We start from the raw sequence: 21,315 nt of genomic DNA, 5'->3' as shown, positions 1-21,315 counted from the left end.
TTTTCATCAAATGTTATCCATTTTTGGGCTATTATCATGAAAAAAAATCAGTTTCACAATTAAACTTTTTTTTTCATACTTTCAATAAAGATAGAGTGGACCAATCTGAATAGATCTAACTTAAAAAAAAACTAGAAGTAGGTGTTAATATAAGGAAGTTTTATAAAATGTTATTGCTTTTTTTTTGTCAAATTGACCATTCTGTCAATTTGCCAATTTGTCAATTTTGAAATTTTCTCTTTTTTTAGAACACAAATCTTATTATTTCAACTTCTTTGTTATAATTGATTGAAAAAATACATATTTGAGAAATTTGAAAGAATTTTTTTTTATATGGGATGCACATGCTTCTGGTAAAATCATTTCTTGTACCCCCATTTATTTTCTCTAAATTTGCTGCTGTCTAGAATTTTTCCAGATCAGCCTTTCCAAGAATCACTATTAAAGGTTGTTTTTCTAATTTTCCCATTGTTTTTGCAGTCAACAGGACTCTTCACCAATTATAAAGAAGAGCCAGACTTCCATAAGAAATAAGAAGATGTGGTATGATTGTCAATGAGACAACTCTCCCAAAGAGACCAAATAACACAGAAATTAACAACTATAGGTCACCATACGGCCTTCAACAATGAGCAAATCCCATACCACATAGCAACAAAAGGCCCCAAAATGACTAATGTAAAACGAGAAAACTAATGGCATAATTCATGAACGAAAAACAAATATGTTACACGGCAACAAACGACAACCACTGACTTACAGGCTCCTGGATTAGGACATCACCACAACATAGACACTGAGTACAGATCTGAGAGTACTCGCAGTACTGACTGCGAGTTCAAAGCCAATAAAAAATAATTAAAAAAAATATGCATCTTAGACTAAAAGAAATTAAATATTTGAAAAGACTTCATATTATATTATATGATACTTCAATTGTACCTACTATAAGCAAAATAAAATATGTAAATATTATTATTTGTTCTTATTTTGTTCATATTTTATAAGTTACATTGATTAGTAACCTTTGATTAACTGCAACACGCTATAAAAACAAATTAATCATTAAAAAAACCAGTTCCCAATTGTCCCACATTTAAACTTCCCAATTGTCCCACAAACATATTCCTGATTGTCCCACAAAATTTCATTACCTTTTTACCTGTAATTTCAAAAAGTGGGACAATCGGGAAGACACCAAAACAATAGAGTAGTATCCGTTGCAATAAAATTAACGGTACTAATTTTCTTGCACCAGATGCGCATTTCGACAATACATGTCTCTTCAGTGATGCTCGTGGCCAAAATATTTGAAATCCGAGGCTTATATAAAAGATGAAGAGCTATAATCCAAAAAGTCCAAAAAGTATAGCCAAATCCGTGAAAGGAATGCAAATGTATCGATGTTTTGATAGATTGAATAAAATTTGACCCCTAGGCACACATTTTAAATTGATAGAACAGTAAACAATATACTTTGGACACAGACATATATCTTATGTAACGGTGATAGTATAATGCAATGTGGAATCAAAATGGTATTTCACCATACACAGTCCATGGCCAAATGATTTTAACTTTTAAAGTTTATTAAAATCAAAATTCATTCTGAAGCTGTCATTTTTGTCTGATATAATACTTATCTTCTGTATTGACTGCAAAAGGAAATGTTGTTACAAAAAGAAATAGATGTTATATAATTGCCATGGAGACAATTATCCACTAAAGACAAAGTGACTATGATGTAAGCATCCACAGATCACAATACCACCTTCAACAATGATCAAAATTAGAACCTTATAGTATGCTAAATCAAAAATCCACGGCACAAAAAAACTGTAAAACAATTCAAATGATAAAAACAATGTCCTGTGTATAATGCTTAAACAACTAACCACGGCAGACAGCAACACACCACAACACCTGAATTAAAGCTCATGTCTAGGGATGTACACATACATATAATTGTGTACATGTTTATGAACGCTCAACCCTCCCCAACATTGCGACATTGATACATACTTTAATGCCTTATCTCTGGTAATAATTCTTGGTTTCTAAAAACATAAATTACACTTTCAGCATCTCTTTCATCGATTCTGGTACTGAGATGACCACTTATGTCAGGAAGCTGTGTCTTCTGTTTCTATAATTTTTAATCCTGGGGGATATCTTAGTGGAACCAAATCAGAACAAAATGGATTCGTAATGGAAATCATATCATATATCATTGTGTATATTGGAATGTGAAATTGAATGATCTGGTTTTGATCTTATTTTTTTGGAAAACAGTGTGAAGGAATTCCAATTTGATGACAGGCGAACAGTTCTTTCCGATAGAAATGTCCTGATTGTGCTCTGAAACCGAATTATTTTATTGATTAGATGAATTATTACAATAACGCTAACAGGGTTAACTCTCGAACCAGGGGAAATCTTACGACGACCATATTTCTAAATCTTCGACGTTAAAAAAACAACAAAATAAGAGGCGCCCAACGACACTTAGAAATTGAATTTTTTTTTTATTGAGTTATGATAAGGGGATAAATTACAATTCCTGGTGTTAAACAAAGGCTAAGGCATATGCCGAAGTAAATTTAAAAATAAAAAAAAAAAAAAAAGTTGAAAAGAAAGTAAAATAGGAGGTTCTAATAAAATAAATAAAAACAAACAAGATTTAATCCTCTGCGAAAGTGTTACAAAATTGTGTCAAGCAGTAACGGATTGCAAAATGAGATAGAAGGTCGATCAGACGGGCAACTGTATAACTATATATACAAAATGTTCTAACTGCTAGAACAGACTACAATATAAGTTGTTAAACCTAAGAGTGCAAAATGGTTTGAGGTATTCTTATTTTAGAGTTTAAAATAAATGTTGTAAAAAAATCACAAAACAGAAAAATAAATTTATTAAATACAAATTAAACTATGAAAAGTAGAAAGTGTCCAAATAAGATTCTGTACATTTGTTCGTAATTTAGTCGATTCATCCAAGTAAATGTGTCAAAGTGAATTAATTAGATTTAGTCGAAGAATTTCAATCCTAAACATGGTTTGTAAACAATCACATGTTTTTTAGGTTTGTTCATATGAATATATTAAAATGAAGCATTTAAAAAAGAGTATAAAATGTAAGTCCTAAAACAATGACAGTCAGGTTGACAAGAATACTTCCCGCACCTGCAAAGAAAAATAAAAACCAAGTTATGTTAAAAAATCTGTCACTTAGAATTGGTTTATCGTAAAAAAAACCCAGTTAGATATTTTAATTGAAAGCTAATTAACTATTTTTTACAATCAAACACAAAAAACATGATACTTTTGCACCAATTGAGTTAATAAACAGGGGTTTCCCTCTATGGTTATTTTTAGTCAGGGAATAACCCCTAGTTTTTTTATACGAAACTGTTTATAGCACCCTTAAGGCAAAACTTTATCTTCAATATATTAAAATTTCTTAGCTTTTCTGAATCTGTACACTATACCGATTAAAATGATGTCTTACTTTAAGGATTGTGACCACGAATAGTGATAATACAGCTCTTTTCTCATGTCGCGTAGTACTGACATATTGGCCAGTGGCAAACAGTTAAACCAGCTAATTCCAAACATTTCCTGTATCTCATTTTCATCAGTTTTACAAAGAAAATAATTCATAAAATAGGGTTTCTTTTGAATAAATAGAATAAAAACTATGAAATAAGCATGACTAAAGTTACTTGAAATATATTTTGTCCCTAGTATTATGTGAACTAAGTTATAGCTAAGTTGAGAAAAATATGGAAAAAGTGTTTTTCTTAGGAATGGCACATGTACCTTTAAGACTATAAAAAGTACCAAATATATAATAAAATGAATTAAGATTTATGTCACACTGATCAGTAGTAAAGGTCTAAGTAGAAAATATCTACACTTTAAATGTGCAACCTATGGTTTCAAATATATGAGAGATTAAATAAAATATCATGACGTCGCAAAAAGATGCAAAAAACTTCAATATTCGCGCAGAGTCTGGTTTTCTTATTTCTGGTTGCTATGTACAAATCTGTAATATTTGCATTAAATATACCAAACTGATGCTTTTAAATTAAAGTATACATGCCGTACAATATTTTTCAGAATTATTTTACTCCATTCGCATGCACTTTTCTATGCTAAAACATCACTATAATATATATTTGTTCCTTTAAGGGTGCAATCAACAGTTTTTTCTATGACGTCACATTTTTAGGGACCATGCATAAGTGACCCTTAGTGGTGAACTGATTAATAAAGATACTTGTATAAAACTTGATATCACTGGAATCAGAATGTTCTCTAGTTTATAATGAAATAAAAATAATGTGTACTTTTAATATATTAAAAACATTCCATCCAATGAACATGGGGGAAAAAAGCTCTAATTTTGACAGAAAAAACTTGAAACCAGGTCATGTGCACAGCCATGAAGACATGATCCATGCACATTTTTCATAATCAAAACTGTATGAAATTTGTAGGTTTTTACCTGGCCTTTCCTGCTCCGAAAAGAGCTACAGTGGCTGCAAATAAGTTTTCAATTTTCACTGCCAAAAAAACAGGATGTTTACAAAGTTGTCTCCCCTCAAAACATGTAAAGTTAATTTAATTTTTTAAAACATTTCAATCATTCAACCTGTTTTAATTGAAAGCTAATAAACTATTTTTACAATCAAACACAAAAAACATGATACTTTTGCACCAATTGAGTTAATAAACAGGGGTTTCCCTCTATGGTTATTTTTAGTCAGGGAATAACCCCTAGTTTTTTATACGAAACTGTTTATAGCACCCATAACGAGTATACATTTATGGACTCTTAGACCTCAAGCAGCGACACCAACCTCAATGTAGTACTGAATTAATGATTATTCGAAAGATGATGACCTTAACCTTTTAGCCAAGACGTACTCGGACAAAGATATTACTGTCAATGAAATGTAGAAATATCATTACATGATATGATGCAAATAATGTATAAACTACCAAAGTAGAGGTCAACAAACTTTGACATGCACTCCTGAAATCTTGAAGAACAATTACTGATAGACAGCATGGCAATAAAACTAAAATTAGTTTTTATGTTTTAATATTCGTTGAATGCCCCATTTTCCATCAAACTTAACGAGTTGCATATTTATTGAGGTGTCTTCTTAAAGTCTCTTAAATTTCAGTTTATTGAAACTGGTAATTCGAAAAACATTTCTGATATACCTTTGTATTTTTATGTCTGATTGATACTGTTTAATGCACTCCCATTTGTTTGGTGACATATACGTAATTATTGCAATAGTCTCAAATTTAAGCGGGAGTATGATTGCCTCAGTCTGTGAGCCTTTATCGAGACCATTATTCCTGTAATAGCAGGATCGTCCATTTTCCATGTTATAAAGATACTTAAAATATAGACACATCTCGTCATCAGTACATTTGCAGAATTGAGTACCTTAGATGCAAGTTTCGCATTCATTAGCAGGTCAATCAATCCTCCATTTATAGCAATATTTCAATGTTTTGCAAAAGTTGATAAAGATGTAGTATACCTACCACAGGTCAGTGGAGCAGCTTTGGCAGAGGCCAGTTTGAAAATTTCAGAAAACGACGTGCAGTCTTTTTCAGCACATGCCACATAAACGTCTGCTGCACTGTTTTAAAATAAATCAAAAAATAGAATTGCAGATGAACAAAGTATATTATTAAAGTATTATATTAATATTTGACTTTTTAAAAATTTTGTAAATCTATATACCTCTTGTGTCGAAAGGTTATATTTATAATCTAAATCTTTAAATGTTTATCTCTTATTCTTCGTTTTCATTAAATATCATTTATATGAAGATGAGAACGACAATATAGCGAATAGCTATAAATAAAAAATATATAAAACAAAATCTGACCTGCATGTTTTCCCCTGGTCTTCATATGTTTCCTTGCATTCCGAACAAGTACCTGCTTTAGCTCCTGAATATTATTTTAACAAAACTAGTAATACAGTTTAATTTAAGAGTTAATTATGATTAATTTTAGTTTTCTAAAACATAATGCTGTGTCTTAATATTTTCGCATGGAACGATAAATGAATCAATGATTTTTTACTTAAAGTGGTACCTTAGGACACATACATATATATTTTGTGTAACGGTGATAGTATAATGCAATGTGGAATCAAAATGGTAACATGTAAAACTATCCCTACCATACAGTCCATGACAAATGACTGAAAAGGCAGTGACAAATGATTTAAACTTTTACAGTTCATTAAAATAAAAAAATCATTCTGAAGCTGTCATTTTTGTCTGATACAATCCTTATTTTCTTAATTGATTGCAAAAGAAAATGTTATTACAAAAAGAAAAAGATATTGTATAATTGCCTTTGAGACAATTATTAACTAAAGACAAAGTGACTATGATGTAAGCATCCACAGATCACATAAGTAACCACCTTCAACAATGATCAAAATTAGAACCGTATAGTATGCTTAGTCAAAAATTCACAGCGCAAAAAACTGTGATACAATTCAAATGACAAAAACAATGTCCTGTTGTGTATTATGCATAAACAAATAACTACGACAGACAGCAACAAACCACACCACCTGAATTAAAGCTCATGTATAGGAATGTACACATAAAAATAATTGTGTACATGTTTATGAGCGCTCAACTCTCCCCAACATTGGAAAATTGGTACGTATTTTAATGCCTTATCTCTGGTAATAGTTCTTGGTTCTTACACTTTCAGTATGAATGAAGCCGTTGCAGTGCTCGACTGTTGCCCTGTTATTTATTTTTTACCTTATTTACTTGTAGTACGTGTTATATATTGCACCTTTCTAGAAAAGATCTTTTATTTGTTTACTTGTCTCTGGTGTTAGTTATGGGTTTTAGACGTGAAACACACCTATTTGCGCGTATGTTCCCGTTTCAGCACTCGCCTGTTACTTATTCGTTCCTAATTGGCTTGTAAAACGTGTTTTTTGGTTTGTACTATTTAAACATAAATCTGGTTTTTATTCATCATGACTCTGGTGTTAGCTTAGAGTTCTTAGAGGTGAAATATACAGATTAGCGCGTATGTTTTAGTTTCAGTGTTCGACTAATACCCTGTTACTTATTCTTTACTTATTAGCTTATAATACGTGTGTTATATACGTTGTTACCTTAAGGAATTTTATTTCATTTGTTTCTTGTCCCTGGTGTTAGCTATGAGTACTTAAAGGTGAAATTTACCTATTAGCGCGTATGTTACCTTAAGGACCTTTTGGATAAAAGCTCTTCATCTTTTATATAAGCTTTAGATTTCAAATATTTTGGCCACGAACATCACTGAAGAGACATGTTTTGTCGAAATGCGCATCTGATGCAAGAAAATTGGTACCATTAATTGTATTATACATGAATCTCACGTGAAAATTTTTATGTGAATTTCGCTTGAATTGAGATTTACATGATTTTCATATGAAAAAATTCACGTGAACTTCACATGAACTTTTCAACATAAAACTGGTATTCATAATGATTTTACCTAAATTTGAAAATTTAGATGTTGTTTGAAATACTTAATTTTAAAAATTCAAGTGAATTTTACGTGAACAAAATTCATGTGAAACTCTCATAAACAGATTTCACGTGAGTTTAACGTATAATATAAAAATTGCCAATGAGACAACTTTCCACAAAAGATCAAAATGACACAGACATTAACAACTATAGGTCACCGTACGGCCTTCAACAATGAGCACCGCTTATACCGGATAGTCAGCTATAAAAGGCCCCGATAAGACAATGTAAAATAATTCGAACGATAAAACTAACGGCCTCATTTATGTAAAACAAATAACGAAAAACAAATATGTAACACATAAACAAACTACAACAACTGAATTCACAGGCTCTTGACTTGGAAAATGCACATACATAAATAATGTGGCGGGGTTGTTAGCGGGATCCCAACCCTCCCCCTAATCTGGGACAGTAGTATAACAGTACAACATAAGAACGAACCATGAAAATCAGTTGAAAAAGGCTTAACTCATCAGATTGACAAAAATACAAGTGGACGTAGCGGGTACTTATACACCCCGACACAAAGTGACACAATGAATAGATCTGAGAGTACTCGCAGTAATCTGACAGTTAGTTCAAAGCCACTATTAACTAATAAAAAAATCATGCGTCTAAGACTAAACGATCAATCCGTACACATCCAACATCCAATGGATTTGACAATGTAATGGAATTTGACACAACTGTCATACAAGAGAGAGGTTTAGCTAGCTATAAAACACCTCATTTCAATGTTTAACAAAGGACGATTACGATTATATATACTTTCTACAAAATGTATAGTATCATTTAAATAGATAGTAAAGGATAATTACGATTTAGTATACATACCACAGGTGGCTGTCCTGGCCTTTTCGGCAACTTGCTCGACGGCACTTCTACCACTACTCGGAGTGCAATCTTTAGCACATTCCACATTTGTTTCTGCTGCACTATTTAAAACAACAACAACAAAATAATGAAATAGCCGAAGAACGAAATTATTATTAATATAATGACAATTTTTAAACATGCTCTGAAATCCAGAAAAAAAAACCAAATGTGAATAATATACCTCTAGTATTGGATTTTAAATCTAAATCTGTCTGCCTTTATTAGTTACTTTCGTTTATTGAATTTTCGTCTTTTTAGACTATATTCCTATATTTCATTTCACATAATGTTATATGTAGATAAAAAAACTGATATCAGTAGAGCGAGGATTAATCGTGCAATTAAAAATAAAGAACTATATACAAAAACTCTGACCTGCATTGTCCTCCCGCTGCCGCATAATCTGTGGTGCAGGTAAGACAAGTCTTCGATTCAGCACCTGAATAGATAATTAGCAAACATGTTTTTAAAGTTAATGTCAGAGTTACCTTCGAATAATCTAAGTCTTAAGAAGGGTTTCAAAAAAGGACCCTATACCTACATTGTATAAGATGAAAAGTTCCGTTTGTTATGACTATAAATTTTCGCATGGAACAATATATGAATAGTTTAATCCTTAAAAAAAACAGGTATACCTTCTGAAGAATAGAACCTCATCGGATTTCAAACTTAAGATTTAAACTTTCTCGTAAGATAAATTCCTAACAGAATACCTGTGCTGCGTTTGAAATTCAAGCTCAATGATTTTTAACCTCTTTATGTTATTGTTCAATCGATCGATGAAATTTGAACATTGTAAACACGTATTGCCTAAATTTCGCATATCGCAGTCATCACAAAATTGATAGAAATGTTACATAAATTGTTTGCTTTGTACCTTTATTAATCAATTACTATATAAATCAACTAGATTCAGTCGATCCTTAAATAATTTGAAGTACCAAGAAGCAAGTAGAAGGCAATTATAACAGAGAGGTCAAGTATTAATTGTAATCGATCACGAATTGAACATTGTTTAATATTTGAAAGCTTGCATAAGTTATGAAAATAAGGTAGAAAATACAAGGAATATATTCCTCTACTCATCCTTATCCTTTTAATGCATCATTACTCGTAACGTCTTAGCATAATCAATCTTTGTATGAATTCACCTGTGTGAGACATGTTAAAAGTTCTACTTATTTTTTAGTATTTCTAACATGTCAAAAGGATTTATAAATGGACAACCGAAAAACATTTACAAAGTACATATACGTCTTATTAAAAACCGGCCCAATCCTGTACAAAGGTGAAGTTTGAACGGAAACAAAATTTGTCTTGACTAAGTATAGACAATATTTTACTGACAGAAAAAAAAAGTTTTATTGTCAACATATAAAATATCTAATGAGACAAAACACATTTTTAAAGAAAATGAATGGTCAACCTAAAAAAGTCATAAATTATAAATTCATAAACCTTAATAAAGACTTCAAGATGAAATGATGTGCTCAACATTTTTTAATCTGTGCATGATATCTGTTTGATGGGGATTTAAATCATATTTGTATCTGGTAATATGATCTTTCACTTTATAAATTTTGCCAGCAGTAGAACGTAGACTACTACCAAAACTTCTTTTAAAAAATATGCGATACTGAAAATAGCGGTGCCCTTATTCATCGCGAGCATTGACCGGTACAGCATATTTTGTCCCTCTTCGGAATAGTAGGTCACATCTCCCTTTAAACCACCGGCAAATTTTCGTAAGGAAGATAACTTCATCTTGAGTGGTGTTCAAATCTATGGGTTCTGCCATCGTTAGCGGCGGCAAAGATGTAATATGGCGTTATTCAATTGTGACGTTATATGTTACTCTCTCCCCCAGATCTGCCATAGATTTGGAGAAAACAAAACATCTGCCACAGATTTGAGTTGTTTGGCATTTGTAACGTCACATTTACCATATTTTAGGAATCTGCCATAGATTTGGAACCCGCCATAGATTTAAATCCTTGAAGATTCAGGCGTTTTACACAATGACTAATATTTCGAGGCATTTTACATTTTTACAATTTTATAGAATGAAATGTTAACAAAACACAATTAAAAGCTTTGAACAACAGAGCAGTTTTAATTATAATTATTTCTGATTGATAAAGCTTGCAATTTAAGATTTATTCCAAACTCACACTAGCCCTATTTGCTATTTCTTTAAATGTTTGGAGGCCAGAACTATTACACAATGCTTGCTTTATTTATTACAAATACATAATAATTGGCGCAAAATCAGGTTTTAGCACTTCGGACACATTTGGAGAAACCTGGATCATGACGTATTTAGCACTTTCGTTACCTTTTCTGATAAAAAAAGTTAGCATTCGACAAAATTGTGTTTCGCAATGAGCCAACACGTCTTCTTTTATATGTGTTTCCGTAAGATTCAAAGTACATTATTATGTTTAGTTTTACTTGTATCTTTTGGCTTATATAACATACTGAAGCAGATCTGCCTGTGACGGGTGATGAATCTATAGCATTAGACGCTCACCCTGTCAATGCACTGTTATTTGTCTCTTCCTGGTCGAATTTTGAGACCTTAACTACAGTTAACTACTGTATCATTAATTCATCAGATTGCAAAGACACAGAAATTTATTAGAGGCAGTGGCATTACAACCAAACACAGCTTTGTATCGCAAAAACCATGCTATGGAGGGGCAAGCGACAGTCGCAATTACTGTCCTTTACGCAGATCAATCCATCACAGAAATAATTACCCATATGAATTATAACCAAATAATTCTCTGTCTGTAAAATGCATGAAATGTTTGCGCGAAAGCAAACAAACTGGGGTCAGTCAATTAAAAACAATTTGTTTTCTCTGCATCGTATGTTTTACTTTATTGTTTTGAATCTTGATTTCCTAAAAGTATTTCTTTTCGATGACAAATTGGTCGTTCTCTCTTTTAGACCAATAGTATTAACTTTTTATGTTCACTTATATCAAAATTTATTCTGACGCTGTTATTAAGGTCTTTCATAATCTTTATCTTCTGAATTAACTGCAAAAGAACATGCTAATACAAAAAGAATACATGTCGTATATTTGCCATTGAGACAATTATCCACCATATAATGAGGGACTATGATGTAACTATCCATTGATCGCCATACGACATTCGACAATGATCCAAATTCGTACCGTATATGATGCTATATTATAAAGCCACGGCATGAAAAACTGTGAACCACTTCAAATGATAAAAAACCATGTCCTGTTGTGTCTTGAGATAAAACAATAAACAAAACCAAATCATGCCAGATAGCAATCAACCACCACCACTGTATTAAAACCCTTTCTAAGGGAATTTCACACACATATTATGTTTATGTTTATGAGCGCTCAATACTCCCCTCAATTGGGCACTGGTACTTAATTACATAACAGTAATACCTTATTATAAGTATGATATCTTTATTAAGTCTGTTGTTAAATTTGCTGTCCCTGTTACGATCGATAATGACAGTATGGTAGACATTGGACATTTGATAAAACTAGTGTCCAGAAGCTCATGTTGATTTCCAATACATCTTCAAATTAAACAATGAAAAAATCTCGAAAAAATGTTTTTATATTCCATATTTTTCTAATGTTCATACGAATACTTCATAAACGTTTGTCATATACCGATACGTTCTCTATACGTGAGTTCTACAACAGCTCTTCGAGAATCGTTTCGAGATTAACGCATCTGTTCCCTTGAACTGGAGATGAATGATACAACAGATACAGTTAAGTCGGCATCATATCGCGAGTTGCATCTAGAAATTGACAATGAGGGTCGGTTGAAAACAAAACTTTACGACAAAAGAGATGATTTCAGCTTTCCAATTGTGAATATTGAATTTCTAAGTAGCAACATTCCAGCAGCACCTGCACACGGGGTATATATCTCCCAATTGATTTTTCTTATAAATGGTTGCTGCTCACAAGGAAGCTATTAAACCAAGAGTTCTAAATGGTGAAGATTAAATCATCCCTTCGTAAATGTTACGGACGCCATCACGAGTTGGTTGACCGTTATGGAATAACCGTTTCACAGATGATATCGGCGATGTTCCTCACGTCAACTACAATCATCGTCCTTTTCACGTACGTGACCAACCGAATAAGGCTTTATACCGGATTTGATATAACATGAGCAACTATACGGGTGCCACATGTGGAGCAGGATCTGCTTACCCTTCCGGAGCACCCGAGATCACTCCTAGTTTTTGGTGGGTTTCTTGTGGCTTATTCTTTAGTTTTATGTCTTGTGTCGTGGGTACTTTTGTTTGTCTGTTTGTCTTTTTTTTTTTTGGCCATGGCGTCGTTAGTTTATTTTCGATTTATGAGTTTGAATGTCCCTCTGGTACCTTTCGTCCCTATTTTTTTCCAAACTAATAGTGTGTACTCGATTATGAGTCATTTTGGAAACAAAATGAATTCATATTTCAAACTAATGAAATATGGAAACAGTGTGTGATGCCGAACCGACTTTGTTCTTTCCAGGTGCTCGTTACAATGAACCCATATTAGTATGTATGAGTCTTACGTTGGTCTTTAACAGTTTACTTTGTATACATTGTGATATGGATGGAGAGTTGTCTCATTGGCACACATACCACATCTTCTTATTTATACCTAATTAGCAATCCTAGTATTTTTCATTCTTCCTTATTATCAGATAAAAATAAGTTTGTTAGAAAATCTACATGATTGAAACATTTCTGGAGACCATTTTGTCCGTTGTAGACTAAAGTGAAGAACTACGTTATTTTCACTGCCGATAAACTGTTTTATTTTTCACTGGATATATACCAACAACAGTGAACACATTTGTTTATGTAACTCGTTTCAGTCGAGCATTGAATAAAAACTATTCAAATTATTTAATAGATGACTTATTCAAATTTTATCCATACCCCCTCAAATTCTATATGCACCAGTTCTATATTCAAAATATATATCAGAACTAACATATGTATACCGAACACGCAATTTTCACCATTTCAACTCAACTCAACTGAGAAAACACAGTTATTATTTTGAAGATGCAGAGAAAACGAAGAGGCACATAATGGATAATACTTTTTTTTTATACTCGATTAGATACTATATATCTGTAACTCAGCCAAAATTGTCATCGCAAAACAAACTGCAAATTTTCTATATTTTATACGACTCGCAAATAACAAACGTTTGTTAATAATGATATATATATACATATATACAACTCGTCTAAACATCAACCCAACAATGTTAGATCTGTAAATTTGCTTTCGCAAATTTTTGGTTCTTCCCTCGCCGGGATTCGAACCCATGCTACTGTGATATCGTGACACCAAATCGCCTGCACTGCAGCCGTCCCGCTAGACCACACGACCACCTGGGCTCTCAAAAAAAGAGCTTACGGTGGGCATGTGTTACCTTTCCACGTCAGTTTTAATCTAGCGGCGTACTACAGTACATGATATATAAGGCATGAAGATGTTATTGTTACAGATCAGCTAAATTATCTATAGTAAAGGATCCTACAAATTAATGTAAGATACAGTCACAGAAAATAATTATATTCATAAGTACGTCTGAGTCAGTGACAACCCTACAACAGATGTATCCATCGGATCGCCATCAATGATGGTGATACATGGCTGTGTACATAATGTATATACAACTCGTCTAAACATCAACCCAACAATGTTAGATCTGTAAATTTGCTTTCGCAAATTTTTGGTTCTTCCCTCGCCGGGATTCGAACCCATGCTACTGTGATATCGTGACACCAAATCGCCTGCACTGCAGCCGTCCCGCTAGACCACACGACCACCTGGGCTCTCAAAAAAAGAGCTTTCGGTGGGCATGTGTTACCTTTCCACGTCAGTTTTAATCTAGCGGCGTACTACAGTACATGATATATAAGGCATGAAGATGTTATTGTTACAGATCAGCTAAATTATCTATAGTAAAGGATCCTACAAATTAATGTAAGATACAGTCACTGAAAATAATTATATTCATAAGTACGTCTGAGTCAGTGACAACCCTACAACAGATGTATCCATCGGATCGCCATCAATGATGGTGATACATGGCTGTGTACATAATGTATATACAACTCGTCTAAACATCAACCCAACAATGTTAGATCTGTAAATTTGCTTTCGCAAATTTTTGGTTCTTCCCTCGCCGGGATTCGAACCCGTGCTACTGTGATATCGTGACACCAAATCGCCTGCACTGCAGCCGTCCCGCTAGACCACACGACCACCTGGGCTCTCAAAAAAAGAGCTTTCGGTGGGCATGTGTTACCTTTCCACGTCAGTTTTAATCTAGCGGCGTACTACAGTACATGATATATAAGGCATGAAGATGTTATTGTTACAGATCAGCTAAATTATCTATAGTAAAGGATCCTACAAATTAATGTAAGATACAGTCACAGAAAATAATTATATTCATAAGTACGTCTGAGTCAGTGACAACCCTACAACAGATGTATCCATCGGATCGCCATCAATGATGGTGATACATGGCTGTGTACATAATGTATATACAACTCGTCTAAACATCAACCCAACAATGTTAGATCTGTAAATTTGCTTTCGCAAATTTTTGGTTCTTCCCTCGCCGGGATTCGAACCCATGCTACTGTGATATCGTGACACCAAATCGCCTGCACTGCAGCCGTCCCGCTAGACCACACGACCACCTGGGCTCTCAAAAAAAGAGCTTTCGGTGGGCATGTGTTACCTTTCCACGTCAGTTTTAATCTAGCGGCGTACTACAGTACATGATATATAAGGCATGAAGATGTTATTGTTACAGATCAGCTAAATTATCTATAGTAAAGGATCCTACAAATTAATGTAAGATACAGTCACAGAAAATAATTATATTCATAAGTACGTCTGAGTCAGTGACAACCCTACAACAGATGTATCCATCGGATCGCCATCAATGATGGTGATACATGGCTGTGTACATAATGTATATACAACTCGTGTAAACATCAACCCAACAATGTTAGATCTGTAAATTTGCTTTCGCAAAGTTTTGGTTCTTTCCTCGCCGGGATTCGAACCCATGCTACTGTGATATCGTGACACCAAATCGCCTGCACTGCAGCCGTCCCGCTAGACCACACGACCACCTGGGCTCTCAAAAAAAAGAGCTTTCGGTGGGCATGTGTTACCTTTCCACGTCAGTTTTAATCTAGCGGCGTACTACAGTACATGATATATAAGGCATGAAGATGTTATTGTTACAGATCAGCTAAATTATCTATAGTAAAGGATCCTACAAATTAATGTAAGATACAGTCATATATTTGTAATACTGTGATTCTGCTAAAACAACACCCAGTATTACCAGGTTGTCTTAGTTTTTATTTTCATTCAATACTGCGTCATGTCCAAAGAAAGTGCCCATGACAATATCCAAAGGGCAACACGATTGGATGAGTTAAACTCTCGTCAATTGATTTTTATTGTTTATTCTTCTGTTTTACTTTTACACTACTGTCCAAGGTTAAGGGGATGATTTAACAGCAGCATATTTGTTTAACACTTTGTATGTGTCTGTCCCAAGTCAGAATCCTGTAAACCGAAGTTTATCGTTTGTTGCTGTATATTATATTTGTTTTTCGTACATAAATGAGGTCGTTAGTTTTCTCCTTTGAATTGTTTTACTTTTGTTTTTTTTGTACGATTTAAAGCTTGCTAAGTGTTATTTGTTTTGTTTGTTGCTGACGGCTGTACAGTTTCCTATCATTGGCAATTTGTATGACTTTCTGTCTCTAGTGAAAAGATGATGTCTAATTGGCCATCATTCAACATCTTCTTATTTTTATAATTCAAAATCATAAGTCAAAAACAAAATGATTCCGCAATAGCAAAAAAAAAAAAAAAAAAAAAACAAGGAGAAAATGACAACATTATACTATGAACAACACATATTACTTGCTTCCATTAAGTGAGTTTTTTTGATAGAGTAGGTTCCGTGTTGAAGGCCATACATTGACCTATAATGGTTTACTTTTTTTGAAATTGTTATTTGGATGGAGAGTTGTCTCATTGGCACTCACACCACATCTTCCTATATCTATTAGAATATTTTCCCTGAAACAGACCACGTATGGACATATCAGAAAGAATGCAAAGTTTCTTACATATGAAATGAGTATAGTAGTCTTAAATTGTACTGCATATGAATACGTATTTGAACATCACACACAATTAATATCAACGCCCAAAATTCAACAAGCAATGGTCTACATCGGAGGGGCAAATTTTAAGATGACCATACTTCTTTTCCATAGTCTTTAAGAAACAAAGAGCCCGATATGAACAACAATAATAAAAACTAAATAAATCGTTATATAATTAGGTTAAGAGGTTGATTATCGTGCTTGAAGTGTAACAAAGTCAATGTTCTGCTACTTCGAAAGTTATAACACTTTCTGTTTCGCATTACAGGAGCAGTTGCAGAAAGAAAATGGGACGAAAAGTTGATCATCCGAACAACTCTATGGCTATACATATACAATGTATACAAAACGCCCTAGCTGCTATAAAGTAGTATAATGTAAACTAATAAGACTAAGAGAACAATCGGGTTTGCGATATTCCTATTTCAAAATTTATAATATTTGTAGTAAGAAAATCATAATAACCATGATAACTGTAAAATAAATTTATTAATTACAAATTAAACCCAAAAAGTATGCAAGTTTGTAAATACAAGTTTGCAAAGTTGTTCGATCCATTAAAGCAGTGAAAATGTCTCAAAGTGAATTAAGTAGGGGAAGAACTTAAAATCTCAAAAAGTGTTTGTATGTATGTAGCTTCAGGTTTGTTCATATCGATGTAATATAAACAGCATTTAAACAAGCATATAAAATGTAAGTCCTAAACCAATGACAGCCAGGTTGACAAAAATACTTCCGGCACCTGAAAGAAAAACAACAAATTAAGTTTTAAAAATGTTCATTGTGAAATATAAAACAGTTAAATATGTAACGTATGATATCTTGCTAAAAGTAAACTCGTACTGCTCCCCTTTTTCCAACAACCAACAACAGAAATCAAATTTTATTGAATGGGAGGTTTGGCATGCCACAAAACCAGGTTCAACCCACCATTTTTTTTCAAAATATGCCCTGTACCAAGTCAGGAAAATGGCCATTGTTACATTATAGTTGATTTCTGTGTGTGTTACGTTTCGGTGCTGTGTCTCTGTTGTGTCGTAGTTCTCTTATATTTGATGAACTTAAAATCTGAAAAAGTGTTTGTAAATATGTAAAAAACTCGTACTGCTCCCCTTCTTCCAACAACCAACAACAGAAATTAAATTTTATAATAAAAACCGGTACTTACTTAAACAGTTTTGGACATTTGTGTGTTTTTTCTCCAAGATTGAGATTGTTTAATTCACTTCAACAGCGTTGTTTTTGGTTCTTATTTATTGCATTTAATTAAATTATAATTTCATGATTTAGTAAGACGCAAGTTTCGCATTCGAGAAACTTTTTTTAAAAGAATATTTCAATGAATAACAAAGGATAACTACAATTGAGTATACTGACCACAGTCTTGCTGAACCTCATTTCAATGTATAACAAAGGATAATTACGATTGCGTATACTTACCACAACCTTGCTGAACCTCATTTTAGTGTATAACAAAGGACGATTACGATTTGATATACTTTCTACAAAATTTATAGTATCATTTAAATAGATAGTAAAGGATAATTACGATTTAGTATACATACCACAGGTGGCTGTCCTGGCCGCTTCGGCAACTTGCTCGGAGCCACTACTAGCACTACTCGGAGTGCAATCTTTGGCACATTCCACATATGTTTCTGCTGCACTATTTAAAAAAACAACAACAAAAAAATGAAATAGCCGAAGAACGAAATTATTATTTATATTATGACAATTTTTAAACATGATCTGAAATCCAGAAAAAAAAAACCCAAATGTGAATAATATACCTCTAGTATTTAATTTTAAATCTAAATCTGCCTTTATTAGTTACTTTCGTTTATTGAATTTTCATCTTTTTAGACTATATTCCAATATTTCATTTCACATAATGTTATATGTAGATAAAAAAAATATATATATCAATAGAGCGAGGATTAATCGTGCAATTACAAATAAAGAACTATATACAAAAAACTCTGACCTGCATTTTCCTCCCGCTAACGCATAATCTGAGGCGCAGGCAATACAAGTTTTCGATTCAGCACCTGAATAGATAATTATCAAACATGTTTTTAAAGTTAATTTCAGAGTTACCTTCGAATAATCTAAGTCTTAAGAAGGGTTTCAAAAAAGGACCTTATACCTACATTGTATAAGATAAAAAGTTTCGTTTGTTATGACTATAAATTTCGCAAGGAACAATGTATGAATAGTGTAATCCTTAAAAAAACCTAGTATACTTTCTGAAGAATAAAACCTCATCGGAATTCAAACTTAAGACTTAAAATTTCTTAAGATATATTCCTAACAGAATACCTGTGCTGCTTTTGAAATTCAAGCTCAATGGTTTTTAACCTCTTTGTGTTATTGTTCAATCGATCGATGAAATTTGAACATTGTAAACACGTATTGCCTAAATTTCGCATATCACAGTCATCACACAATTGATAGAAATGTTACATAAATTGTTTGCTTTGTATCTTTATTAATCAAGTACTATATAAATCAACTAGATTAAGTCTTTCCTTAAATAATTTGAAGTACCAAGAAGCAAGTAGAAGGCAATTATAACAGAGAGGTCAAGTATGAATTGTAATCGATCACGAATTGAACATTGTTCAATATTTGAAAGCTTGCATAAGTTATGCAAATAAGGTAGAAAATACAAAGAAAATATTCCATTACGCATCCTTATCTTTTTAATGCATCATTACTCGTAACGTCTTAGCAAAACCAATTTTTGCATGCATTCACCTGTGAGAAACATGTTAAAAGTTCTACTTATTTTTTAGTTTTTCTAACATGTCAAAAGGATTTATAAATGAACAACCAAAAGACATTTACAAAGTACATATACGTCTTATCAAAAACCGGCCGAATCCTGTAAAAAGGTGACATTTGAATGGAAACAAAATTTGTCTTGACTTAGGATAGACAATATTTTACTGACAGAACAAAAAGTTTTATTGTCAACAAATCTAATGAGACAAAGCACATTTTTAAAGAAAAAAATATCTTACCTTGCATGGTGATACTGATATACACAAGACAAATACTGAAACCAATGACAGACAGGGTGTACATTCTCGGGGTTTTAACTCTGTACAATGAAACAATAGGTACAAAATAAAATATTAAAAAAATGAAGAAAAAAAAAAGATTCTGCACACAATTCAATCAAATATAATAACAACACTAAGAATCAAGTTAAAAATAACATTAAAAAAAGAACTATTTACAATGCAAAACCTCAGTTTTAAGGCTGAACAAAAAGATGAAACAAACAAACGTTCATCGAAGAAAAACATCGGTATTCTAACAAAACGAAAGGTTAAAAAAACTATAAACAACTAATTTCATAAGAGAAAACATTTTTGAACATAAACAGACATGCGTCTTTTATAACTTTCTATTTAACAACCAATAATTAGCAGAAGAAAAAAGGAGACTATGATCAAGTACCAGCATGAATTATTTGCGTTTGTTAATTAAAAAATGTTCCATGCACAAATAAATCATTTTGTTTTAGAAAGAAACACAAAGACCCATACATAGCCACTTCACTTTCGAATATTTAATAAATATTACCTGTTTTATATAACTGAAAACTGATGTTGTCGATTACTACAAAGCCCACTGAAATCACAAACTAATTTTTTTCGATCTCTATATACGTGGCCACTTGTACATTTTACAAATAAAATCCACCCACTTTATACTTGTGTCCAATCAAGTTTCAAGTGGTGTTTCAAACTAAGTGTACAATGTAACAATATAACAATGTATCATAGGTTAATCTATCTAAATAATACAAAACAAAAGAAAGAAAGATATCAAGGGGTAAAAATAATCTAAAAGTATAACATATTAAAGAAAATATGAATGGTAAATTACATAGATCTTTGGCTTGACTTAGATTTTTTTAAGTATTCAGGCGTATATTTTTCTTAGCGACTGTTTATATTTTCCGATGCAAAGACAAATCAATAAGAAATTTGATTTCTTATAAGTCCTTCTTTACATGCTTTGCATACACGCTGTAACTTGAAAATAATGTACTATCAACTAGGTTGTTATTCGTTTTTGTTTTTATTTGTTATATCTAGAAATTGTTGAACTGTTAAAACATTATATATATACCCATTATATGTGAATTTTTTTTCATTCATCACATGGTCTCTGTTATTTGAAGCACCTGTAAACTGTCCGTTGAATGTTTCATTAAAACTGCACTTGTGAAAAAACACTGGACAGTCTCTGATAAACATATAACTTATTAGTTGGAATTATTTTGTAATATTTGAATCAAATTCAAAAATTTTGAAATTGAAGATTTGGTCAACAATTGTCCAAAAATAAAACATGCCTTCAAAAACAATGATTAATACTCTACAGAAAACTCAGGATGAGACAATATTTATATCATTCTTTATTTTTTTTCATTCACTTTAAAGGCTTTTCCGTAACACATATATCTTCTGTATACTTTATAATATTTAAATAACTTCAGTTTTGACTGACAATTTATTGTCCATATTATTCTATAACAGACAAAAGTTTTAAAAACACTTATTTTTTAGTGGTTTTATAAGACAATAACAATCAAACCCGAGGAGT

At 32.4% G+C, this 21,315-nt stretch overlaps 1 protein-coding gene across 1 annotated transcript; it reads right to left on the bottom strand.

Moving 5' to 3' along the window:
• Positions 1-2,897: 2,897 nt before the first annotated feature.
• On the bottom strand, positions 2,898-20,347 carry LOC143082136 (uncharacterized). The gene is made up of 7 exons (XM_076257691.1): positions 20,287-20,347; positions 19,719-19,798; positions 8,840-8,903; positions 8,423-8,523; positions 5,921-5,984; positions 5,571-5,668; positions 2,898-3,185 (listed from the first exon to the last, which is right to left on the bottom strand). The coding sequence occupies exons 2-7, from the start codon at positions 19,780-19,782 to the stop codon at positions 3,118-3,120; spliced, it is 459 nt and encodes a 152-aa protein (XP_076113806.1). The 5' UTR covers positions 19,783-19,798; positions 20,287-20,347; the 3' UTR covers positions 2,898-3,117.
• Positions 20,348-21,315: the final 968 nt, after the last annotated feature.

This window comes from Mytilus galloprovincialis, chromosome 7, assembly GCF_965363235.1.
Source record: "Mytilus galloprovincialis chromosome 7, xbMytGall1.hap1.1, whole genome shotgun sequence".
Taxonomy (NCBI): domain Eukaryota; kingdom Metazoa; phylum Mollusca; class Bivalvia; order Mytilida; family Mytilidae; genus Mytilus; species Mytilus galloprovincialis.
This window is presented reverse-complemented; position numbering and strand designations above follow the sequence as displayed.